General features: G+C 38.1%; 3 protein-coding genes across 14 annotated transcripts in view; 1 reads left to right on the top strand and 2 right to left on the bottom strand.

The window, feature by feature from the left end:
• LOC127498631 (E3 ubiquitin-protein ligase TRIM35-like) overlaps positions 1-996 on the bottom strand; it is a 69,905-nt gene extending 68,909 nt beyond the window's left edge. For 6 of the 8 annotated variants that reach the window (XR_007925933.1, XR_007925932.1, XR_007925934.1 and 3 more), the window contains exon 1: positions 279-961. Coding sequence is in view for 5 of the 8 variants with exons in the window: in XM_051868222.1 (XP_051724182.1) it covers positions 279-695 (417 nt within the window). In the remaining 3 variants the exon portion in view is untranslated. Of the gene's footprint in view, positions 1-278 lie in introns of all 8 variants that reach the window. The other 2 variants (XM_051868225.1, XM_051868226.1) reach the window with 2 other exon arrangements.
• Positions 997-5,021: 4,025 nt separating this feature from the next.
• On the top strand, positions 5,022-18,047 carry ddx24 (DEAD (Asp-Glu-Ala-Asp) box helicase 24). 2 transcript variants are annotated; one of them, XM_051868216.1, is made up of 9 exons: positions 5,022-5,158; positions 5,844-6,561; positions 8,263-8,643; positions 10,820-10,973; positions 12,178-12,690; positions 14,401-14,476; positions 14,550-14,738; positions 16,813-16,942; positions 17,029-18,047. In XM_051868216.1, exons 1-9 carry the CDS (start codon positions 5,114-5,116, stop codon positions 17,253-17,255), a joined length of 2,433 nt encoding a protein of 810 aa, XP_051724176.1. In that variant the 5' UTR covers positions 5,022-5,113; the 3' UTR covers positions 17,256-18,047. The 2 variants fall into 2 exon arrangements, with proteins under 2 accessions (XP_051724176.1, XP_051724175.1); XM_051868215.1 differs by having other exon boundaries at positions 5,841-6,561.
• Positions 18,048-25,986, bottom strand: si:ch1073-416d2.4 (coiled-coil domain-containing protein 42 homolog). Of its 4 annotated transcripts, none has more exons than XM_051868217.1 (9): positions 25,671-25,983; positions 25,526-25,601; positions 24,699-24,875; positions 22,465-22,622; positions 22,244-22,326; positions 21,758-21,927; positions 21,557-21,667; positions 19,076-19,192; positions 18,048-18,986 (listed from the first exon to the last, which is right to left on the bottom strand). In XM_051868217.1, exons 1-9 carry the CDS (start codon positions 25,772-25,774, stop codon positions 18,840-18,842), a joined length of 1,143 nt encoding a protein of 380 aa, XP_051724177.1. In that variant the 5' UTR covers positions 25,775-25,983; the 3' UTR covers positions 18,048-18,839. The 4 variants fall into 4 exon arrangements, 2 of the variants coding, with proteins under 2 accessions (XP_051724177.1, XP_051724178.1); XM_051868218.1 differs by having other exon boundaries at positions 25,526-25,571; positions 25,671-25,982; XR_007925930.1 differs by having other exon boundaries at positions 18,870-18,986; positions 19,076-19,964; positions 25,671-25,986.
• Between the last annotated feature and the right edge of the window lie 398 nt (positions 25,987-26,384).

Below are 26,384 nucleotides of genomic sequence, written 5' to 3'. Positions count from 1 at the left end.
ATGTAGATTTTTTTTAAGATTTAAATGAAAAAATTATTGTTCTTTACAAGTCAAAGTAAAGGGAAATCATGGCCTAATGTTTAGAGAGTCAGACTGGTAACCCGAAGGTTGCGGGTTCGATTTTCAATACCGACCGGAAATGACTGAACCTCAATCTCTCTCCGGCGACACACTGAATCTCTTCTCACTACTCCTAATGTGTGTGCACTAACTTGAATGGGTGAAATGCAGAGGACAAATTCTTTACTTACATGAGAAGCAAGAGTCATTTGTCTTACCTTATATGATGAAACCACTTCACAGATGGGTCTGAATGTGTGACTGACGTGTTTTTGTGAATTAATACACACTAAACACACAGGCTGTTTGTCCTCCAGACAGAAGAGTTTGAGTTTCTCACTGTGTAAACTGCAGATCTCCTCAGATCCTGATAAGCTCGTCTCATTTCTCTCTGTCAGGACCAACTCACATAAGTTTTTTAACACAAGATTAATTGGAGGATTATTAAGAGGAGGATTATCTTTTGAGGATCTTCTCCTGCAGACAGGACACTCCTGAGTTTTCTTGGTTCTCCAGAACTGTTGAAGACACTCTTTACAGACACTGTGACTACATGATAAAACAACAGGAGTCTTGAAGATTTCACAGCACACGGGACAAGAAAGCTCTTCAGCAGAAACATTTAGTGAAGCCATTTTCACTGTTTGAGCTCCAGCAACATAAACTTTACTTTCACTTTCTGAACGACAGTTTTAAAAATGAATCACCTTGAGAATCACAACGATCTGCTGTCTGTTCAGAAACAAATGCCTCAAAAATCCTTCTTGAAAGTGTTTCTCTTCATTCTCCACTGATCGCTGATTCTTTATTTCTTTTGTCAAGAGAGAAGAGAGTCAGTATGACAGAAAAGAGAAATAGTAAGTCAGTCTCTTCCTGGTAAGTGTTGGAAGAGGGTGGAGTTTATGATCACATGTGATTCAAAGAACAAGATCAGGATTTCTTCAGGGTAAATACAAGTAACAAAACTTGCATTGAAACTTCCATATAATGTTATAAAACCTTGAATCAAACACTAAAGAACAATGAAAATTATTATTATTATTATTATTGACAATAATAATACTATTTTATTTATTGCTCTTTATTTATACATAGTTTATTTGTTCAAGTATCCAGTAAAAACACTAATCTGAGTTTTGTTTGTTTAATAAATCCTTTTGTTATTTTGGATTCATCATCATCATCATTAGACTAAAACGTCACATGTAAATTCACAGCTGCTCTTGTTTTGCAGTTTTTTACAGTTGAGCTGTGTTTTTACAGTACTATTGTAGTTGATTTACAGTTCTCTTGTTAATTTACAGGCTTGCTGGAGACCAAAATTGCCAATAAGTTACTGTAAATTTTACAGCATTTTTTTTACAGTGTAGGTATCAAATTTGTATGTGGAGTGTTTAAGTACTTAAATAGTTAGTGGTGGTCAACAATCGAGTGCTTCAAATAAACTGTCCTGCCCAGAGTGAGACAAGGCAAAAAAGACAATGTTCATTTTTTGAAGTAAAAACAACAACAACAAAAAAAAACTCCAGTTTTTGTGTCCTGGACGAACAATGTCAGCAAACAACAGTGGGAGGTTTTTCACAAGACAACGTTTGAACAGAATTGAAACCAATATACAGCACTCGCCGAAATAACCTTTGTGGGACAGTTTTTACTCTCTAAAATCCACAATCAAAATAACATCCTAGAAAGCAAATCTTGTTATGATATAAAGTTTTGTGTGAAGAGAAGACCATGCATTATATCAAATTATTGCAAGAATTATTGCAAACATGAAAAGTTTTTTACCTCAGTTGTGGGGTTTCCTGAAAGGCGAAAGAAATGATGTCCAGGAAACGACTCATTAAAACCAACACTGTAAACATTTTGTTTGGAAAACTCTGTTTTTATAGTTTATTAAACTATTTAAGATAAAAAAAAGTGTGAGATAGCTCAAACAAGTGGATAAAGTGAAATTTTAGATTGATTAGTATACCCAACTTAATATTTAAAGCTAAGAAAACTAACAATTTTTTTTGTTAATGAGTCAATTCACACAGGATGATGAACATGCGCAGTTCGATCATTTTTTTTTTTTTTTTTTTGTATGGCTCCATTATTTCTAGCAGCACGTGAACTGATTGTTTTTTCCTATCAGTTCCTCTTTACCAGTTACAGCACCAAATAAACATGAATGAACATGAGAATAATGTTGAAAGATACAGAACAACTTACTGAAATTAATCATGCCTCATGTAATCGATCAATCACTGCTTCAACCGCAGAAAGACATCAATAAAACAGCTTGAGAGCAATGTCACTTAATGTCACATTTACCTCAGAAAAGCCATTCAGTGACCATAAAATATGTAGTTTTAAAATATATAATGCAATGCAATACAATGATGATTGGGAAATTAACAAATAAACCTTCCTCAAAACCCTGATGATCATCATGATTTTAAAAAAAAAATATGTCTGGATAATCAAATGAACCTGAGTTGCTTAGTCCAGTTGAAATATTACTAACAATATCAAAGTTATTCTTATGTTTCCTTGATAAAATTCAGTGCAGATTTCACACAAAGTCCCTTTCAATATAGTCTTTCCTTCACAGCATAAAGACACGTGAAGCAGAGCTGGAGGTGATCTCTATATGTCTGGTTTTTTCTATATAAATGTCATTTAGATCAGTGGTTGGTTTTACCTATCACTGATCATTTTTTATTACATGTGTAGACGCTTTAATGATGCATTTGCATAATTAAAATGAATGATAGTAGTTAACTGGCCTGTTTGGCTGAGCCATCCATGCATGGAACACACAAAACTGAAACTTCATAAAAGAACACATATTACACAGACAATTATATTTAATGGTATTAGATGATTAGTTAAATCAGTGGTGTAGTCTAGTTTTTTGTAGTGAGTATACCGATTTTTTTCCCTCCCAGCCTCATGTGCACCCATCCCAGAGTGACCGCCACACTTACTAATGCGTGTAGTGTGCATCTGATCTAGGCTACATGTAATTGAGAGTATTCTGAAAGACTGCTTATGTGTGTGTTATCAACATGTCAATTTATTATAAGCAACACAAGACTTTAACAGCCAATGACATTGACAGCTGGAGAGACTCTGGACTGATTTTCTACAGTTTAGTGTCAATCACCTTCTAACTCAGCCAGTTAAGATCTACATTAGCCTTAGATGTTAAATGAATATGATGCCTGGAGCATAGGTTTTTTCAGCTGGCAAGTTTCATTGCACATTTAAGAGTGCAAGTTGCAACTATTATTACACTCTAAAAACTGCTGGGTTAAAAACAACCCAAGTTGGGTTGAAAATGGACAAACTCAGCAACTGGGTTGTTTTGACCCAGTGGTTGGGTTAAACCACTTGCCCAACCAGCTGGGTAGTTTTATTTAACTCAACTATTGTTTAATAATTACTGTATTGCTTGCTTAAAATGAACCCAAAATATGTTGGAAATTAACATTTATTAATATTAATTATAATAATTAAAGAATAAACATTTATTAAATTGTTTATAAATAAATGTTCACCTTTTGATTATTATTGTTGCCAATAGTAATTATGTGTCTGATTTTTAATTTCCAACCTGTTTTGGGTTCATTTTAAGCTATCCATATATTAATTTTTTAACAATAGTTGGGTTAAATAAAACTACCCAGCAGGTTTGGCAAACATTTAACCCTAACTGCTGGGTTTGTCCATTTTCAACCCAACTTGGGTTGTTTTTAACCCAGCATTGTTTTAGAGTACAGGAATGGAAAGATGAGGCTTATCAGTATGTCACAATATCACCCTGTTTGGACTTTGTTTTCTGTTTTGCACCATTTCCTGCCAATCTGTCATCATAGTGATGCATTTCAATTCACTAACTTGCAATTTGATTCGATATCAGTTATTTTGGATATACTGTATATCAGGTACAGTACATGGCAAATTTTCTCAAGAAAAAAAAAATCTCTCAACTAATGCTGTAAAATATACATGGGAATCAGTTGGTACATTAATATTGAAGGTTAAAATGAACTGATTTGTATACAAACGTAAATTACACTCAAGGACATTTTTATAATAATAAGGTAATAATATGCCTTCTAACTTTAAAATTATTTCTACTCCAATTAGTTTTTTGAAATATAGACATTTAAATGGTGGCTGTCAACTTGACGTATTTATTCAAACATGCATTATATAGGCTATTGAAGAACAATAAAATTGTAATTAATATGTTATATGGTGCATATATTTAGTTAAATGCTCCTCTCTAGAGTTCATTTTTCTAGCTGACTAACAAGTTTATGGTCACTGAATATGTGTGTTCTGCCTAAATGTGACGTTACGTGACATTGTTTACTGTTATTAACGTCTTTCCGCGGTTTAAACACTGATTAAGGGATTACACAAGACATGATACAGATTTCGTTAAGTTGTACTATCTTTTAACATACCTTCAGATGTTCATTCATGTTTATTTCGCGCTGTTCACGCGCGCTTCACGCTGCCACTTCTCTTGAACTACAGTGATCTCTCACTACACATTGAAGAGCGCCAAAGCAGTATTTGTTTGTTTTTTATTTTGAAGTCAAATGGGCAGAATTTGAAATATGAGACTTTGTTTCATGTCAAAAGCAACAAACCACAAAGTTTATTGTGATTTATTGGATGTTACGTATCCTTGTGCTTTTTTAAGTGGGTATACGGAAATCCTTGAACTTTCCTAGTGGGTATACGGCGTATACCTGTGTATCACGTAGACTACACCACTGAGTTAAAATGCATTGGATAGATTTTAATTTTAAAAAAACATTTGCAATGTGTTTGTAAAAGGTGTTTTTATGCGTGAGTTTTTGTTGCATTTACATATATATATATTCGTTTTAAAGGCAAACAGGTAAATCTTACATGTGTAATTATATATAGTCCTAAAATTTCTTTTTTTTCACTTTGTTGAGGTTCTTCCTACACGCGCTGACGAGAGTCTCGCTGATTGGTGGTTTCGCGCTGACGTCATCTCCATCATGGCGGCGCCCTCGTGCTGTGCATGTGTGTGAGCAGCGGATGCGTAACAAAACACAGACAACTACATGTAAGATTTACCTGTTTACTGTAATGCTGTAAAACACTCGAATCGCATTTTATCAGAGAATGTTTGTCTAATGTAACAGTTTGTATCGAAGTGAACGCTAATGTGCGTGTTGTAGTTTGCTGAAGTCGAAGATTGTCAGAAAACATTCAGTGACACTTAATGCGCTACAAGAACAAATACAATGATATTACCTTGTTTTTTTTTTTTGCATAGTTTTATAACACTTTTTTACAGTGTCCTTGTTACATATTTTACGTGAACGTACTGTAGTAATAACAGTAAATTATGCACACTAGCATTGTGATAACCCTAACTCTGTATGTTGTTTATTAATTTTATTCAGCCCTTAAATGAATAATACTTTATTTTACAGTGTCCTTGTTACACGTTAGTAATTGCTATGCATTAATTACATGTAACTAACCCTAATCTTAATCCTAACCCTATAGTAAGTAGCCTACATGTCATTAATTATTATTCAGTACTTAAATGTGTAATTGCACTGTAACAAGAACACCTTAAAATGTTGTGAAACATTTTATGATAATTCCATGTTGTTTTTGTGTAACTCTTTTTATTAACATGTAAATATAAAGATACTTAGACAAAATCTACCAATGCACATATATGACAGTACTGTGGTACATCACTGTCCTTTCTGTCTCCATCTCTCTCTCTCCAGCAGAAGATGAAGGTGAAGAAGTCTCATGGGCGCCTGATCTCCTCCAAGAGAGGGATCGTGGTGAGAGGTGAGTGGAAGCCGGTGAATATGGATCCTGGTCTGTTCGCGGAAGAGGGTCTCGATGGCCTGGTGTGTTTCGAGGAACTGACCGATTATTCCCTGGTGGAGCCCGAAAGGACCGTCGCTGTGGGGGAAACATCACGAAAAGACAAGAAGAAGAAGAAGAGAAAAGCCAGCGAGATAGAAGCTGAAGAGCAGCTGCAGTCTGACGCTGATGAAAAACCTGATCAAAAGAAGAAAAAGAGGCAGAAGAAGAACAAACGAGATGAGGAATCCCAGGATGAGACTGTGGAAGATGGTGGTGTGGAGGATCAGATCTCGCAGGACGAGTCTTCTGATGTGACTCCAGAAACACAACACAAAACATCTGAAAAGAAGAAGAAGAAGAAGCAGCAGAAGAAGAAGAAGAAGAAGACACTTGCAGGCAAGGCAGACGCTCCGGCTGAGTCTCAGAAGAAGAGCCGGAACTGGAGCAGTGCGGCTGTCGTGGATCCGGAGGGTTCGGGAACAGACGTGTCGGCGTGGAAGGACCTGTTCGTACCTGAGCCAGTTTTAAAAGCTCTCAGTGCACTTGGGTTCTCAGCGCCGACTCCGATCCAGGCGCTGGCGCTCCCGCCGGCCATCAGAGACCGACTGGACGTGCTTGGAGCGGCCGAGACCGGTGAGTCCACATCCTGATCCTGATCCTGCCACACCAGGAAACAATTATGCCTTGGTAAAGCTTAATTATGACATAAGTCAAAATTGACACAAAATGTCACCATATTTTGACATTTTATGGCATAATTAGGAAATAAGTCAAATATCTCATAATTGGGTCAGTGACATGACGTGCATATTTTTGTGTCCAAGTGCATTATTTCCTTTTAAAATATATCACTTTATACTATCAAACCTATTTAGTTTATGCATATTATTTTGTTTTGTTATCTTAAACCCCCAAAATGTCAGGTGGTGCAACTGTCCGAACAAATGAACAGATGAGAACTATTTAAAATGGTGTCTTAATAAAAAATTTAAAACTAACTACTATGGTGTAATTTTAGGTTTGAAACCTTTCATATAAACACATTTTATAAATATCAGTAGTTTTAAAGCTGTTGAGATAATTGAAAAAAAATTATATATATTTAGAATATGTATATTCTTAAATGTCAGGGTGGCACATCTGCAAACATGACTCTTTTATTATGAGCTGACAAGGTAATAACAGTGAACATGATAATGCATCATCTAGAGGACCCCAACTGATCCTCGTGTCAGAGTGAAAAGGTTTGTAGATCTCTCTCAAATACTGATAAAAACTGCTAATTTCAAGTATTTGTAGGTTGGTCCACTTTCCATGTCAGGTGGTACAACTATTTGTTTATACGGCAGCTACCGCCTGACACTTTGAAATGTTATTTAACTTGTTTAAACACATTGTTCATGACTCAAAATATGCATTACATCACTTTTGAAAAGATTTTTAAACACGCTTTTTGAAGCTTTATTTGTCAATGACCCAATTATGATTTAGTATGGTGCAATTTTTACTTTTATGTCAATATTATCGTTTACAAAAGCATGATTTTTAATGTGTATTAGGACATTGTGCTGCTGTTTGTCACAGGTGGGACTTTTATTTTGACAGAGCTGAGCACAACATGAGCTCTTATTCTGTCTTCATTAGTTCACTGACTTAACAAAAATACCTTAATAATACTACAGAATCAAGAGTTTATGTAAAGTATAAATATTTAAATTGGCTGGTTATTTTTTTCAAATATGACCAAAACCTTTATGTGAGTAATTTCACAGTAGCGATATTATATATTAAGTACATTTTGCTGGAAATAAGGTTGCTGTGATATAAAAATTTTAGATAGTAGTGAAATTTCACAATTTTTGATACCAGTGTTGATAGCAGAATACTGGGCTAATTAATGTAAATTAAAAAAGCCTTCTAACATTTACTGTAGACAAGTGAACAGTCATTCAATAAAAAACAAGCAAATTACAAACAATAGGACAAATACAGCAGAAAACAGGTAGACATGAGATAAACAGTGCTTTAAGTTTGTCATGCAGGTCTATATCTAATTCAGCTAATCGTAAAGCAAAGCAAAATTTTATCTCGATTATCATGTTTTCATATTCGTTGGAAGCCAAAATCAAAACTTAAATTTGATTAATCACACAGCCCTGCTAGATCAGTGTTGAGCGTTTGTGACACAAATCATTTCTCATATCATGTGACCTGCTGTAACCCTAGTTACCGCATGGCAGCACACGGCAACTGCACACACGTGTCACAGTCTGTAGCAGTTCATCATGTTGTTCACAGTCATTGATTCTCAGTTCATGTCCTTACTGACTGCAGGCAGCGGGAAGACCCTGTGTTTCGGTATTCCGATGATCCACATGATTCTGGAATGGAGGGAAGCATTGAGTCGCAAGCGGACGGATGAATGCAGGAACCCTGATGATGCAGAGCCGCGTGTGGAGAGTCTGTACCTGCCGACGGACGCGAGTCCTGCGCAAGAGACGAGCGATGAGCCGCGGGTTGATGATGGCGAGGACGATGAGCCGCGGGACGATGGCGGTGAGGACTGTAACCCTCTTGATGAAGCTGGACTGGACGCCTGTGTGAGCGCAGAAAATGAACCGCAGAAGCAGCCGCTGCTCGGCCTGATCCTGACCCCCACCAGAGAGCTGGCCGTTCAGGTCAAACACCACATCGATGCCGTGGCTCGCTTCACAGGTCAGTGTGGCTTCATTTATATATATTTATATGCTAGAAAACTTCATTCAGTTGAAGATGTGCATTAAAGGAGCATGAACATAATGTAAGTGTCCAAAATGCATCTGTACAGTTCAGTTGAATGATAAAGGTAATCCTCTTTAACCTAATGCTGTTAAACTGAACGTAGCAAAGCAGACTGCTGAAATATCCACAGCATTTACAAGAACACTGCAGTAAAAGCAGCTATAATGTCAAAATCAAACTTGTACCTTGAATGCAGGCTTTGGATGAAAGTGTCTGGGATGGAATTTTTCTGGATTCCATTTGAATGATTTAATCAAAAACATGTCTAAGTAATTGAATGAAAAAAAATAATGTAATAATTTGTTTATAATAGGGCCCTATGATTTATTTTCCCAGAAATTCTGTTATGTAATTTAATCTTTCTGGCAATCAAATGAAAGCATAAAACATTATTTATTTTTAATCAGATTAAATTTAAAGTCCCCCTGTAGTCAATTATTTTATCACTTAAAACTCATCTTTGATCACTAAAATTACATATTTAAACATTTTTTCCAGTGAAAATAAAAAAACTCATGCCTTAAAAAATGCTTGAATATAACTCTACACTCTTGCCTAATTTAATATTCATGGTCAATGAATATGCAAATTAGCCCCGCCTCCACTCTCTCACGGCAGCTCAAAGAGTCTACTGTTGCTGTAGTGACGAGCAATGTATGCTTATATATTGCTATATATGCTTATATATATGCTTATATATTGCAAAATAAGCTATATATGCTTTTTTAACTTTATAGTGTTAAATAAAAAACCCTTTGTGCATAATGTTACCGTCAGATGAAATCCTGCAGGTGCCCGTGCCTTCTCAGTAGGCGACATGCAATGAATGCACATCCTTAAATGAGTATTTACTTGAGCTCATCAGGTAGGCTAATATCTATGGTTTGATCCATTCCAGAGGCGGCCAAAATCAGAATTTATAATCGACTCCGAACTTTATGTATGATGCCACACTGACTGACATATGCACACAAATTATGGTCACACGCCCTGAGCAATATTGTTTTAGCTATGTTTTATAGTATTAGAATATTTCGAAAGTCAAAAACATGAACTTTATTGGCTTTACTTCAAATCAGCTGTCACTTTACTTTGCCGTGATATGTGCTCGCACTCTTGGCACAGCCCTTGCGACGGTTCTGTCGGACGCACAACAGTAATTAAAACTATTAGCCTTTTGCTTGACTACATTATCAAACAGCTAATAATAAATATACGTCAGAGTCAGACAGCTGACTTCTAACAATCAGTATCTGAACAACTCAGAACGTCAGTGGAGGAAAGCAAATAGTTCATCATAACATCATAATATACATTAAAGACTCGCTATATTGCTAAATCTTCTAAATATTTTTCATATCAACAGAAAATATACCGGGATAACCTGGCTTCTCTCGAGACTTTCCTGCTTCAGAGCAGTCATAGTTAATGATATGCTAAAGCCTGCCGGCACGTTGGTTACAAGGTAGTCTGTGACGTCACAAACACCACCGATTTTAAACCGCAGGTTTTAGACTGTCTTTGGTTTACTGCGGTTTTAAACATAAAATACTCAGCAATGGTGCTGACTTATGAATTTGCACATGGTTTGTCTTAAAGCATATTAAAAACACCACACAGACATATAAACAACATTAAAAACTTGATTTTCACCACAGGGGGTCTTTAAATAAACCCTTTAATTTTTTTGGGCAAAAACACAACAGAGGTTTACTGTTAAAATTAAAACATGGAAGAAAAATTGTGATTATTCCTTTTAAAAATAACATTTTAATAATTACTGAGTTGTTGTTGTTGTTGTTGTTGTTATTATTATTATTGTTATTATTATTATTATTATTATTATAATATATAGTTGAAAAAAGGCGCTAAAGGGATCTTAAAGTTGCTCAATATAGTGCTAAAGTCGCGCCCGTGTTTGTGAGACACTGGAGCTGATGGCAGGGGGTGGTGGCTATCTGTGGCGGCCAACGTGTAAACTGTGGTGGGCCACCACAAATAAATCAATGTGTGAGAAATACTGGTATGGGATGATGTGATGTGATGTTGTGGTGGGATTTGATATGGAGATGGGATGGGATGGGATGTGATGTGATGTGATGTGGAGCAGGTATTAAGACGGCGATCGTGGTTGGTGGGATGGCGGCGCAGAAGCAGCAGCGGATGTTGATGCGGCGGCCCGAGATCGTCATCGCCACACCGGGACGATTATGGGAGATGATTAAAGAGAAACAAGCGCACCTGCAGAACCTGCGACAGCTGCGGTACTAACAGACAAAATATCACTATATTACTACACAAGATTCAATGTACATATTGCTATTTTTGCGATATATACATGTTTTTGTCAATCATCGCATTTTCAGATTTAATCAAGCATTTAAATACGATTGTCAATCCAGAGACTTGGAAGTGTTTTTCTGCTTAAAATTGTGATTTGCGATTTATAAAACAAATGAAAGAAATTATAAACATTTCCAGGTTTGTTTTGCTTGTTTGTATGGCTGGCACAAAATTTTGTGCTTATATATTAATTTGACTAATAATAATAATAATAATTATTATTGTTTTTATTCTTATTATCATTGTTGCTAAATAAAAATATTAAACCAAATAAGAAATATTACTATTGTAATAACTTTCATTATTAAAAACAAAAAATAGAGTATAAATAATATTTTCATTTTACAGAAAACTTGTATGAAAAAATGCAGGGTTACCTGTTAACATGCAAGCAGCCTATGACTATAAATAATTAGAAAGGTCTAAGGATTTATTATTAAATATTATATTATTATGTTAAAAGTCTGTGACAATAATTTATTTATTTTTGTCAGGAGGTATGCAAGATCAAAAATGGAGTCCATGTATTTAATATGAAATATGTGCCTCTTATGCATCCACTGTGAAAAAAGAAAACCCTGTACGCTGGAGAAAAACATTAATTATATGTTTCCCTCAGAGTTCTTTAGAGAGAAGTATTATTTTTCCTATTTTTACCCAGAATAGGATTGAGTGAGCATTACTTGGCGCTAAACATATCCGTTTCATACTGGATGCCCTCGAGCAGAAGTACCACAATATAATGCACGTCATTCCAGGAAATCCCTATGGACATCATACTATCACTGTAACTGAATAAAAAGAAGATAGAAACGCTTTGATTGATTAAACATGAATGTAATAAACAGGCGATTAGATAATTCATGGTTTATCGCGTTCTTCAAGCCTTCTCGGGTATTTCTATAATAATAAATATATTTATAATGCAATGCTAATCAAAATGCTGTTTCAAACACTCGACTTTGCGATATCATAATAGCACTAAGCCAAATCTTGATTTCAATTTGATTTTGATTAATTGTGCAGCCTTACTTACTGTCTTCATTGGTGAAACTTTTTATATGGTCAGCAAAGATAATATGGCTAATATTCGATGTATCGCTGAGCTGTTGTCATCATCATCAGGTGTTTGGTGATCGACGAGGCCGACCGCATGGTGGAGAAGGGCCACTTCGCAGAGCTGGAGAATCTGCTGGAGATGCTCAACACATCCCAGTTCAACCCCAATCGCCAGACGTTCGTGTTCTCGGCCACGCTGACCATGGTGCACAGCCTGCCGCTGCGCATACAGCAGAAGAAGCGCACGAGGACGGAGCAGCGCAGCAAACTGCAGCTCCTGATGGAGAAGGTGGGCATTAAAGACAAACCCAAAGTCATCGACCTGACGCGCAAGGAAGCCACGGTGGAGACGCTGACGGAGACCCGGATCAACTGCACCAAGGAGGACAAGGACCTGTTCCTGTACTACTTCCTGCTGCAGTATCCGGGCCGCAGCATGGTGTTCGCCAACAGCATCGACTGCATCAAGAGGCTGAACGCGCTGCTGCAGATCCTGGACTGCAGTCCTTTGCCTCTGCATGCTAACATGCACCAGAAACAGCGGCTGAAGAACCTGGAGCGCTTCGCAGAGAAGGACAGGTGAGAGAAACGGCCCAGCGTCCCACTTCACCTGCTTATGCACTGTTTACTGCCGTTCTGGAGTATTAACAGTGCTCACACACATCCCAACAAGAAATACTGCACTTTAAATACACAGAAGATGCACTGATGTTTCAGATATCAAACGTTTTTGGCCAAAACAGCAATTTTTGGTTTTGGCCGAAATGGTTAAGGCTGTTAACAATAGCGATGTCTCGATTTTAATTGGTACCGATATTGATTCTTAAACCCAAGAGTCTATCTTTATAGTCTGTGCTGTTTTCAAAAACAAAACATCACTAAGTATTATTTGTAGCACCTTCCATTCAATTATCTCATCTTTGTGCTTTGATACCTTTGATATAAAACAAAGTATCAGCTTTCAGTTTCTAAATTCAGTCAATAAATGTGTTTTTGTGTCAGTTTAATGTGTGCTGACAGATCGCTGTAGTGGCTCAGTTGAACCGATCGTCTCTTTTTTACTACTAGTTACCGCAGCAAATAAACATGAACGGACATTAGTAGAAATGTTAAAAGATACAGTACAACTTACTGAAATGAATCATGTCTCATGTAATCCATCAGTGTTTCAACCGCGGAAAGACGTCAATAAAACAGCTTGAGAACATGTCACATAACATTACATTTACCTCAGAAAAGACAGTCAATGACCTTAAACTCGATAGTCAGCTAAAAAAAGAACTGTAGAGAGGAGTGTTTTGCTGAATATGCAGCATATTACATATTCATTATATTTGTACTCAACCTTTTCTTCAGTATTTAATGAATGTTTAAATAAATCTGTCATGAAGACTAGCGTTTATGACGGCCACCGTTTAAATGTTTATAGTTCAACCACAAATTGGAGAAAAGTATTAAAAGGTTGATATAAAACTACCTCAACTTAAATGTTTGTACAACTTTTTTTTTTGAGTGCTAATTATTAAATACGTTTGAATAATTGATTATTGAATAAACTTTTTTTTCCCTTTTCTGTTTTGGTTTTTGACCAAATAAAAATTTTAATTTAGGTTTCAGTTAAAAATAATTTTGGTGCATCACTAAAATTCATGAAATTGATTAAAATGTCTAACATAAATACAATTTTACAAAAAGCTATTTTTAAATGAGCTATTTTTTTAAATATTTTTAAAAACAAAAAGTCATTTTCATCCTTAATGTTTGGTTTTTAGCCCAGAATCACTACTCTTAAAGGGACAGTTCACCCAAAAATCAAAATTCTGTCATCATTTACCCTCATTTACCAACCTGTATGAGTTTCTTTCTTCTGTTGAACACAAAAGATGATAGATATTTTGAAGAATGTTGGCAACCAGTCAGTTGACGGTAGCCTTCGACTTCATTATAGGAAAAAAAAATGCTATGGAAGTCAATGGGGTCCATCAACTGTTTGGTTACTGACATTCTTCAAAATATCTTCCTTTGTGTTCAGCAGAAGAAAGAAACTCATACAGGTTTGGAACAACATGAGGGTGAGTAAATGATGACAACATTTTCATTTTTTGCTGAACTATCCCTTTAATAAACTGGTAAACCAACGTGTTGGACACTTCATGCACTCGACGGTCGCAGCTTTAATCAGACAAAATAAACTTTACGCCTCATACACTAGATGGTTCAGTGTAGTGTGTCATTTGGGACTCAGCTCTTGTGTTTGGGTGTGTGGACTGACTCTTTCTCCTCTCTCAGTTGTGTCCTGCTCACCACGGACGTCGCCGCTCGAGGGCTGGACATTCCCAACGTTCAGCATGTGATTCACTATCAGGTACGGAGCAGTCAACGTCTGCGCCTCTCTGATCTCACAGAGCATCTCGTAATCTTTTCTGTCACCCCTTTAGGTTCCTCGCACGTCTGAGACATACGTCCACCGCAGCGGCCGGACAGCCCGAGCCACTAAAGAGGGTCTCAGTCTGCTCTTGATTGGCCCTGATGACCTGATGAACTACAAGAAGATCTGCAGAACCCTGGACAAGAGTGAAGATCTGCCCGTGTTTCCAGTGCAGGAGAAGTGCATGGCAGCCATTAAAGTACACTGGGCCGCAGTTATAACACACACACACTCACACTCTCACGCACAAAGGCAACATGTGTGAGGTCAACATGGGAACAAATAGAGTCTCAGTTAAAACATAACATCTAATTGTACACTTGCTTTGACACATGTCTGTCTTCAAGATGTTTCTGCAAAGAAGTAAACTAGAGCTGGCCAAATGTCTGCAGAAGGAGATTATACCAATCAGGGGCGGATCTACGGATATGCCCAGGCCACACCTAGGGGTGGTTTCCAGTGCAACTATGTAACTCGCTGCTTCACTACCATAGTACGATGCATCGTTGTACAAATCAACTAGCTAGTCACGACTGTTTCCCAAAACCGTATTGTTGCAAACCTGTCGTCCAGCCACGCTGGTGAATGATGTCACGCAGGTGGTGGAGTAATAACTTCTTTAAATGAATCTGTTTGAGATCTAATTAATGCTAATAAATTTTGCTATAAGTTATGGACATGGCATCTGAGGACTAATTCTCATTTTTCTCAGTTATTTTGCTTCATTTCCAGATTCAATCATAGGCTCGTTCTTACGTACTAGAGCGCGTACACACATGCACACTCTTGAAAAACGGTGTTTAAAATCTCATGACAAACTAAAATATGTAATTGTACTTAATGTCAGCTTGCTTATTTTGCTCAAGATAATGATTTATTAAGTCCACATGGAATAAAAACAAGAAACTATGATTCTAACCACAGCTGGAGAGCTGTCGCTCCAAACACACAAGTTTGCAATGCAGTTTGCGAATGTTTGTTTGAACTGTGCTTTCAGGAAACACTAAATCATTGAACTATGTTAGTAACGACTGAACTTGCGATGTTAGTTGGATAACGATGCTTTTGAGAAATGCACCCTTAGATTGACAGCTTGGCCACCCTGTCAGATCCAGGGAAATACATAGGGCTGCCCCCGACTAAAGATTTTCCTAGTCGACTATTAGTCATTCATTTAAGCCATTAGTCGATTAATCGCACGTTTACATTTATGTAATTACTTAAATATATACTGAGGAGAATATTAAACCATAACAAGCATTTAATATATATTTGTAGGCGTAATATAGCCTATTCCATACTCAAGCGCACACATTAAGTATGTAATGATTATGATATGAATGTGTCTGGGAAAATTAGCAAGGACACATTATAATTGTTTATTAATAAACTAGTGTTTTCTGAGTTGATGATGCTGACTCGCCATCTCCACAGTATAGTGGATGCGCCTATAGAGAGAAATGCACCTTTCACACAGATTACACAAGCAGAGAGTATTTTTCAATTTGAATTTCATTTAAAAGTAGACATTTCAAGCTTTCTATAGATATATTTCTCATGTCTGTGTGGCAAGTGTACATTGAGTTTCGGTTCATTTTTTGCGACGTGTTCAAGTTCACAGAGACGGCAGAAAGCGCGTCATGTTTGTTTTCATTATTTTACAAAAGCACAACATGTTCTTGCTATTGTGAGTTTACACATATAAAAGTAGACCTTTCAAATGATGCATTACTCTTATCTGTATGACCAAAAATGACAGAGTATTTTAAGTTGTTTCCGCTTTTGTCAGGTAAAAATGCAAGTAATCGCGCCTGCACCTCCCTCTCCTGTTTTTTGTTTTAATTTTTTCACATGGCGGCCGCTCACATTTGAATGAACTGTACAATTACAGACTCTGCACTTTAGTGCTTAAAGTTGAATATGTCGTTTCTGCGACACTAGTGGCACCTAGCAGAATTTCAAAAATAAAGCAACCTTCCAAACGGCCTTTTCGCACGTCACGCCTGAGCCTCTCCCAACTCATGAGGGTGTCGTCACTCACATGAGATACACCAATAGCAAACCACAACCATCCAATCAATTCCCCACAGACAAAATCAAGCCCCGCCCTACATTTGTTCTTGTTCCAGAAGCTGTTATCCTTAGATATACAGCACAATATGGAAGAAATGTTGACTTTAATTCCCATGTGACCTCTAGTTCGTCCACTAGCGTTCTTAGGGCATTTGTGGTGTTGTAGTGCAAGGCTTCACAAGCTGGTTTATCTCCGACAGGAGCGAGTGACTCTGGCCAGGAAGATCGAGAAGATGGAGTTCTTCCACAGCCGAGAGCAGCAGCACAACTCCTGGGTCAGACAAGCGTCCGAGGCCATGGAGATCGACGTGGACGATGACCTGCTGATGGGTATGATCTTTATGGCTTTTGAAGTGTCGTGAGCAGTTTTTACAGTGTGACCTTTCACCCCGTGACCTTTGGTCTGTTCATTACAGGAGGCGGTAAAGGTGAGGATGAGGACCGAGAGCAGCAGAGGCTGATGAAAGGCCTGAAGAAGCAGCTGAAGCACCTGATCTCTCAGCCGGTGTTCAGAAACCAGATGAAGACCAAGTACCCGACACAGATGGGTAAACTACAACTGCCTCAACTGCCCATGTCCACAGCGGACACGGCGCTGGCCAGCGTGAGCCGCAGCAGACAGACCGGCACACAGCAGCGGTGACACCAAGAGTCCTGCTGGTCCGTTTGATTATTATTTAAGTGCATAAGGAAAGAGGAAATGGACTGTTACCAAAAGACGGGACATTTAAAACCTCTTAATACTTTCAGAAAGCAGGCAGTGAACAACACAGTTGACGGTCTGAGACGACACCATGTCTAAAGACTGTTTACGGCACATGTTTAATACATCTCTATGGATGTAACGTCAGTGTTTTATGTCTAGTGGTTTCTAACCTCAGTGGACTGATCCTGATCCGTTCATCTGTAAATGACTGCCGTTAAAAATGTATTGTAAACAGACCTAACTGTGTTTATAAATGATAAATAATGAACTAGAGATCTTTCCTGACCTGTAGACTAGTTTTAAAGGTAAAGTAAGTTTAAATCATTGGATGGACTGACTTTATTGATCCTTTGAGGGAAATTGTTTATTTATTTCCCTTAATATTTCTCTATTTTAATTATTTTGTTTTGTTAAATCTATCAGATTTTCTCAGTTTGGGCGTTTCTCCCATCCAGACTTCAATTCTAATAGACGAAGTGTTTCACCCAAAACATTCTCAGATCTTTTACTCTCATGTCGTTTCAAACCCGTATGATTGACTTTCTTCTGAGACGGTCAAAGGCTGAAGAGGCGCATAAACTTGTGCCTCAGTATTTAGTCAAACTAAACCTCGATAATGACGCAGTGTTTCAACTGAACCGTCACACTGTCCTTTCACGATAACCACTGAAATGATTACAATGAATTACTGATAAACCAGTTTGTTGCATAATAAAAACATGAATGGGATCATTTGATAATCTCTTTAATGCACATTTTGTGTTTAATGCACAGTGTCTCTAACGGTCTCTTATTTAATCAGCAAAAGTTTAGTTTCAAAGTTCACAAACAGCAGGACCAATCAGAAACATTTAACTGTTTCACATTGACTCTGTTAACTCTTTCCCTGCTAACATTTTTGAAAAAAGTTGACAGTATTTTTGATAATTTTCACAGAAGTTTCATGACCCCCAGAATATTTTGATGTATGAATATCTGAACATGCAATATATTAAAAAATAGACCCTCTGTTTTTAAACAAAAACGCATTTTTCAAATTTTTCAAACGCAACTTCATGCCGCCTTCTTTTATCAACACTCGAATGTGAGTAAGCTTCATAAAAAAGCAACATTTTGAACAAAAAGCTGAGAAATCAAGTTTTAGTCAAAGTCTTCACCAGATGGTATTCAGAGCGATGATCGAAACAGATGGAGACGTCCGTCCATCAACACCCCCAAAGCTTCACAGTCGTTTCCTCTTCATGGTTCAACATTTCATTCAGTAACGTCAGGCAGATTTGATTTATATGCTGCTTAATGTTTGATGATTGCCTTATTTTACATGTGCGTCAGCAATGCATCTATCGTTTCGCCTGTGTTTTGATCCGGAAAGTTTGTACTAGAAGATGCATAATAGCGTCCCTTACTGTATAACTTCATTGACGGGGAAAATCAATGACGGGGAAAGAGTTAAGCAATGTCAATCGTATCTAAACCCAAATTCTGGTACTGAACTCAGACACTCGTTGCGACAGCATGGATCTACTGCGGCGTCTTCCTGGCAGTGGATCTGCTGCTGCGGCTCTTCAGCTGGATTCTTCCGGAAGGGTTTTTCTTGGCTGTGGCAGCGCTGCTGTCTGTGAGTCTCGTGGCTCTTCTCTCCAGGTCTGCTTTCTCCACGATGAACTCCTTTGAAAGCATGTGAAGAAAGAAAAACATGTTCGTGATTGAGTTTCTGATTATGTGCCATGGGTTAAATGACACTGAAGCACCAGCACCTTTATCATGTCCATCATGGTGACCGTCTCCATGCTGTCCAGAGGGCCGTAGTGGCTTAGGTAACACTGCTCTCCAAGGTTTCTCACGGCTATCAGGATGTTCCCCGCTTCTTCCACCTACAAAACAATCCATCACAGACATGAACGATGCAAACAGAAGAGAGTAAGCCAGCCCTGCTTAAGATGGCTAGAAGCATGTAAACAACTCATTTAATTCAGTTTACTGTATTTCTATATTCACATTCACCTCCTTACATTTGTGTGACAGTAGTTAAACTGAAGTGGGAATGAGACCGATGGGATACAGACTCGAGCTGCAACTTGAAACATGTTAAAACTCTTCAGAATCCATAACTCAGGACCAAACTTTTAACTGTGACTAGTCACATTTACCATTACTCAGTAAAATTTTGTGGGCGAAATCCAGTCATTCCAATCAGAATCCACACGATCATCATGAATTTAATGCGAGGGTGAAAATGTTCACCACGCAGATTTCACTCATGTGGTTCAAGTCAATAATGTGAATTTGCTGCACTGAACAACAGAAGCTGATTGGTGTGAAAGTGACGTCTGTGCTTCATACATCACTGCGCTACTGATGAACTGAATTCACTGAAATATTGCTGTCAGACCTGTAGAAATGGATTAAAAATTATGCATTTTCTTGGTTCAGTTTGCTTTCACAGGAGAACACTTGTTAACACAGGTCAGTAAACTGTCCTCTCATTGGTCACAAGCGTGTTTATGTTCAGTTTAGCAGGACAGCATGGGGTCTTTCATGAGTTTGAGCGGGACTCGTGGCTGCATCAGGACACCAACACGACACAGAAAAACCTTCTTCATGAAGTGATGATTGACAGATTTAACTCTGCTGCAAGTTTTCATTCTGCAAGATATACAGTCATTGATATACATTTACATAAATGTTCTTAACCCAATTATGATTAATAAACCAACAATGCATGTGATCATGTAAACGTGTTAACCCTTTTTTCTTTATAAAGGGCATAAACCGACGGACACAGCTGGATTTCTTGTTCATGTAAACCCATTAAAGGATTAGTTCACTTCTGAATGAAAATTTGCTGATAATTTACTCACCCCCATGTCATCCAAGATGTTCATGTCTTTCTTTCTTCAGTCGAAAAGAAATGAAGGTTTTTGAGGAAAACATTCCAGGGTTTTTCTCCATATAGTGGACTTCACTGGGGTTCAACGGGTTGAAGGTTCAAATGTCAGTTTCAGTGCAGCTTCAAAGAGCTCTACATGATCCCAGACGAGGAATAAGAGTCTTATCTAGAGAAACCATCTGTCATTTAAAAAAAAAAAAAAAAAAAATTATACACTTTTTAACCACAAATGCTCGTCTGGCACTGCTCTGCGATGCTCCACGCATTACGTAATCACGTTGGAAAGGTCACACCTAGGCTGCAGTAGGGCGAAAAACTCCATCTCATCTTTCTCTTCCAACTTCAAAATCGTCTGACATTGTTTACCTTTTTGTGTAAAGGACGTTTGACTCAGTCTTTGCACATTCACTTTGTAAACACTGGATTGGTACTTCTGCCTACATTACGCGTGACCTTTCCAACGTGATTACGTAATGCGTGGCGCATCGCATCGCAGTGCAAGATGAGCATTTGTGGTTAAAAAGTATATAAATTTTATTTTATTTTTAGAAAATGTTTCTCTAGATAAGACTCTCCCTCGTCTGGGATCGTGTAAAGCTCTTTGAAGCTGCACTGAAACTGACATTTGGACCTTCAACCCGCTGAACTCCAGTCCACTATAGAGAAAAATCCTGGAATGTTTTCATTAAAAACCTTCAAGAAGAAAGAAAGAAAGACATAAACATCTCGGATGACATGGGGGTGAGTAAATTATCAGGAAATTTTAATTCTGAAGTGAGCTAATCCTTTAGCCTGTGTTCTGTGGCTCACTGAAATGAGCATGTGTGATGCGTGACAGGAAAGCATCTTTACTGCGGATTGAAGCACATCCAGACAGAGGAAATGAACTCTTTCTGGACCCAAAAATGATAAAAATGTTCTCACTTCAGACAAAATATTGCTTATTTAATATCACATCTCACATAACAAATGGAGTCAGATACAGTGAATGATTAGGTTCTGACGTCCTTACCAGGGAATAACCTGATTATTAGTAAATTCTAGTAAACGTGGTTTACTTGTGTTGCCGTATCATTGGTTTGTGTGTAAATCTGGACAACAGGTTAATTCAGTAAACTGATGTTTGTGAGTTATCAGTGTGTGTTTGTGCATGTAAACAGCTCTAATCCTGGTCCTGGAGCTCCAGCGCTGCACGTGTCCCTAATCAAACTCATCAGCTCTTTAGTGAAGACTTCAGAGAGACAGCGTTGGGGTCCAGGACCAGCGCTGGGAGCCGCTGCTCTAGTGTTCAGACACTTCTCTACACGTTCTCATGAGGTCTCAGTGGTTTTGCTGTGAGGGTTCAGACCTGGTCTCTGGACTGGGCCATGTGCATCTGAAGCGTCATTTCCAGCTGCTTGTTCTTCTCATTCATCTGATCCAGCTGTGTCTGTCGTTCGGACAGCTCCTGGTTGGTCATCTGCCACAACGACAAAAACACGTCAAAACCTCACGCGTGTGTAAGGCTCCAGTGAGCCGCTGTAACGAGCCCGTAATGTTCTGTCTGTACCAGTTTATACGTGTTGTGCTGGTGTTTGAGGGCTTCCAGCTGGTTCTGGCTCGTCTTCATCTCGTCCGTCAGGCTGTTTAACTGCTGCAGAAGATCCTGTCGGCTGATGCTCAGCGTCTCATAGCGTCTGATGATCGGCATCACCAGGTCCGTCCTGTACCCTAGATAGTCTGCACAGGAGGGATGAGACTAAAGGCCCATTCACACCAAAAACGATAGCTATATTAGCATCCACACCAGCGCACAATATCATTACTCTGTGTATTATAAGCGTTGCAGTTTGTAGCTTTAAATGCTTGAGCTCTTTTTATCGTGGAATAACATCACTCTGAAAGTGATTCCGATAATATCGTTTCTCTGTGTCGCTATCGTTATAGTTGTGGTGTGGCTATTCTTTTATCTTTATCGTTATAGTTATTGTTCTTGGTGTAAAGGAAACTATAAACTAAATAAAAGCTTCATTGTTTTCTGTCCAAATGTTCTTACTGTCTGGAAGTAAATCAAGAGTCTTCATCAGAAACTCCTCGAATATCTTGTACTTGTTCACTCGCTCTTTTAAATACAGTCGCCTGTTGAATAGAGAAAACAGATGATGATTTAACATTTCAGAACGGTCTTAATATTTCAGATTTTGTTCTGGTTTTCAGTACATGAGGGTTTTGTGTGTGTCCTGGTTCTTGTACGGCTGTAAAGTCTTTACTAGTTACCTTGCCTGTAAGTCCTGGAGTTGTGTGGACAGTTCAGTTTTCTCCTTTTCCTTCAGTTCATTCTGCTGTTTCTCCATCTGGAATTTCTTCAGCGCACGGCGACGTTTCACCTCGTTCTCCTCCACAAATTTCTCAAATTTTGCTGCCCTGTGTTTTGTCTGTGTGAGGAAACATACTCTCAAACACACATGATCGAACAGCAGTTTCATCCACTAATGTGCCATATATGTTACTGTTTACACGGTCATCAAGGTATACACAGAGGAAACGTGGGCAGCCATGCCATCATTTTCAAAAGTCTCTGTTTTGGTCCGTTTACACTCAAACCCAACTCTGGCGTTTTCAAACTAAAATGGGGTCTGCAGCGTTTTCAAAAGTCTTCATTTTCGAGGGTCGAAAATGCCAGAGTAGTGTAAATGACAGGCGTAACCGTAGTTATGTGTAGTTATGCATTTTAAAACAAAAATGCACTAGTGTAAACGGGGCCTCAAAGTACTAAAAATGTGTGTGTGTGTTTACTGTATATACAGTGGCAAGAAAAAGTATGTGAACCACTTGCAGAATCTGTGAAAATGTTAATAATTTTAACAAAATAAGAGAGATCATACAAAATGCATGTTATTTTTTATTTAGTACTGTCCTGAGTAAGATATTTTACATAAAAGATGTTTACATATAATCCACAAGACAAAAAAATAGCTGAATTTATTAAAATAACCCAGTTCAAAAGTTTGTGAACCATTGATTCTTAATACTGTGTGTGGTTACCTGGATGATCTACGACTGTTTTTTTGTTGTGTGATGGTTGTTCATGAGTCTCTTGTTTGTCCTGAGCAGTTAAACTGAGCTCTGTTCTTCAGAAAAATCCTCCAGGTCCTGCAGATTCTTCAGTTTTCCAGCATTTTTTGCATACTTGAACCCTTTACAACAGTGAATGATTTTGAGATCCGTCTTTTCACACTGAGGACAACTGAGGGATTCAAACACAACTATTAAAAAAGGTTCAAACATTCACTGATGCTTTAGAAGGAAACACGATGCATTAAGAGTCGGGGGGTGAAAACTTTTGAACAGGATGAAGAGGTCCAAATTTTTCTTATTTCGCTTGAATATCATTTTTTTTTTCATTTAGTACTGCCCTTCAGAAGCAACAGAAGATACTTGCATGTTTCCCAGAAGACAAATTAAATACAATTTACCTTGATCTTCAAATTCCAAATGTTTTCACCCCCCGTCTATTAATGCATCATGTTTTTTTCTGGAGCATCAGTGAATGTTGAACCTTTTTTAATAGTTGTGTTTGAGTCCCTCAGTTGTCCTCAGTGTGTAAAGACAGATCTCAAAATCATTCAGTCACTGCTGGAAAGGGTTCAAATATGCAAAAGATGGTGGAAAACTGAAGAATCTGCAGGAGCTGGAGGATTATTCTGAAGAACAGAGCTCAGTTTAACTGCTCAGAACAAACAAGAGACTCATGAACAACCATCACAAAACAAAAAAACAGCCGTAGATCATCCAGGTAACCACACACAGTATTAAGAATCAATGGTTCACAAACTTATGAACTGGGTCATTTTAATAACTACAGCTATTTTTTTGTCTTGTGGATTATATGTAAGCATCTTTTATGTAAAATATCTTACTCAGGACAGTATTAAATAAAAAATAACATGCATTTTGTATGATCTCCCTTATTTTGTTAAAATTATTAACATTTTCACAGATTCCTGCAAGTGGTTCACATACTTTTTCTTGCCACTGTATAGTATATTGTAATAAACTTAAAATATATTGTTTTTATATAATCAATATTTTTAAATGGGCAGTTTTATATTTCTCCATCATTTTTAATTTGATTATGCTGTTTGCAATGCTTCATGGGATTGTAGTTCTTTCCCTCACTAAAGCCGTTAAGTTCACAGTCTTTTTGTCCAGTTTTCAAATAGACCTACTTTTTTGCTTCAAATCAAATTTTGTATTGTTGTGATTCTCCTCGTAGCTGCTTGGTTTGGTTCATGTCTTAAAACGCTTTAACAAAGACTATTTTAAAATCTCCATGGGAGAAATTAATGGAAAAAATACTTTCAGAACCAAGTGGTGCTGCCCACTTGGTTCTGGAAGTATTTTTAGTGCAGTATTTTAGTACTCTATAGTGCAGTGATTTCAAACGTCTGCTGAACCCTACTGTCCTAAACATGGAGTTTGGGAGCTGTCAGAGGCGGATCTCCGCTCACCTCCGTCTGTCTCTGCTGTAGCTGAGCTCGTCTCTCCCGCAGGATCTTCATGCAGTCGTGAACCTGCTGCCGTTTGTCCATCAGCTGTGCATTCAGCTCGTCCACCTCCACGCGCTTCTTCAGGACCAGTGTGGACTGCAGCGTGTTCACACCCGTCTCGAGGAGCCCGCTGGAGCCCTGTATCACATCACATCATCACATCACACACGCCCGTCTTGAGGATCAATCACATTACACGCCCGTCTCAAGGAGCCCGCTCCAGCCATGCATCACATCACATCACATCAATCACACACGCCCGTCTCGAGTCCTGCAGAGTTCAGCTCCAACCCCAATTAAACACACCTGATCCAGCTAAACAAGCTCTTACAAGGCAGACTAGAAACTTCCAGGCAGGTGTGTTGATGAACTCTGCAGGACAGTGGCCCTACAGGACCCAGTTTGGACACCCTGGACTATCACATTCATTTCACACACTACACTGTAAATAAAACAAAGATTTCTGGAGTATGTTTTACAAGAAAACTAAAACACTATTGTACAGTGTCCTTGTCACATTTTACATTACTGTAGTCATTTCAGTAAAGTATGCATAATTACAAGCAACTACCCTAACCATATAGTAAGTGCATGTAGTTAATTAATATCACTAACTGCTTACATGTATAATTACACTGTAACAACAACACCTTAAAATACAGTGTAAGCCAATGTGTTACTTAACGTTTGTTTGTAATTATTTGTGAAGGTATTTCTGAGTGAAAGTGATTTCAGAGTGAAGTTATTCCCCTGTGAATGTGTGCTGTATCTGTGGGTGTGATACACACCTGTGTTATTACAGGGATGTGCTTTATATGCTCATCCTTCTGCTCTCTGTCAAAAACAACATTAACAGACAAAGCGCTGCAGTGAATTAGCTTTATAGCTTGGTTACAGTAGCAAAAACACAATGAAGTATACAAGCAGCTGTACCTGTGCTCCTCTAACTGCGTTACAAACACATTTTTCTTTCTGTTTTCTACTTTCAGCTTTAGATCTGCGTCTGTTTTCAGAGCAGGTAGAGACGCGGAATCCATGAGTGCTTTATAGCAGCGCCGGGAAAGATGCAGGCAGAGTGACGGGAATAAGCCGTGTTAGAGCCGTATTGATAGCGAGTGTTTGTTCCGATGAAATCGCTTTTCCTGTTGCTCAGAAACACAACAAGGGTATGAACGCGAAGACGCGCCGCTGTTGACATAGTAACTGAGCGGAAGTGTTTGTTCTCCCGAGTGAAAGCCTTCGGTGTAGTTACAGATCCTGCCGCGTCCACAGCGGGGCGCTGCTGAGACACTCGTGTCTTATCACTGCCGAGACAGGTCACCGATTAAAATCAAGTAAACTACATATCAGCAAAGACAAAACAATTGGAAATAAACATGCATCTTTATCCAAGTTGTATTTTATTTGCTTCACAAAAAATAAAATTAGTTCATGAGTGAATAAACTTTCAGATCATCAGTGTTCAGCAGAAGTGAGAAGAACTATTACTCATGATTCACAAACCTTACTTCAATGCTGAACAGTAGAACATCTGCTTATGTAAAGCAAAACATGAGTTTAGATTTAATATGTTAAACATACAGGAACTGAGATTACCAAGATTTGGATCTTTTGTTTCTCTGATGCTGCTTTCAGCTGCTCTACATC

Source organism: Ctenopharyngodon idella, chromosome 17 (genome assembly GCF_019924925.1).
Source record: "Ctenopharyngodon idella isolate HZGC_01 chromosome 17, HZGC01, whole genome shotgun sequence".
Taxonomy (NCBI): Eukaryota; Metazoa; Chordata; class Actinopteri; order Cypriniformes; family Xenocyprididae; genus Ctenopharyngodon; species Ctenopharyngodon idella.
Note: the sequence above shows the minus strand (reverse complement) of the source record. Positions and strands in the feature narration are given on the sequence as shown.

What these genes read in the sequence shown, in the direction of transcription:
- ddx24 (XM_051868215.1), top strand. Translation starts at nt 5,114, where the DNA reads ATGTGTGTGAGCAGCGGATGCGTAACAAAACACAGACAACTACAT. An exon ending in GCTTGGAGCGGCCGAGACCG is followed by an intron (nt 6,562 to 8,262) that starts GTGAGTCCACAT and finishes TACTGACTGCAG; the next exon opens with GCAGCGGGAAGACCCTGTGT. An exon ending in AGTGCATGGCAGCCATTAAA is followed by an intron (nt 14,739 to 16,812) that starts GTACACTGGGCC and finishes TATCTCCGACAG; the next exon opens with GAGCGAGTGACTCTGGCCAG.
- si:ch1073-416d2.4 (XM_051868217.1), bottom strand. Translation starts at nt 25,774, where the DNA reads ATGGATTCCGCGTCTCTACCTGCTCTGAAAACAGACGCAGATCTAAAG. An exon ending in ACATCCCTGTAATAACACAG is followed by an intron (nt 24,876 to 25,525) that starts GTGTGTATCACA and finishes GATGTGATACAG; the next exon opens with GGCTCCAGCGGGCTCCTCGA. An exon ending in CCATGATGGACATGATAAAG is followed by an intron (nt 18,987 to 19,075) that starts GTGCTGGTGCTT and finishes ATGCTTTCAAAG; the next exon opens with GAGTTCATCGTGGAGAAAGC.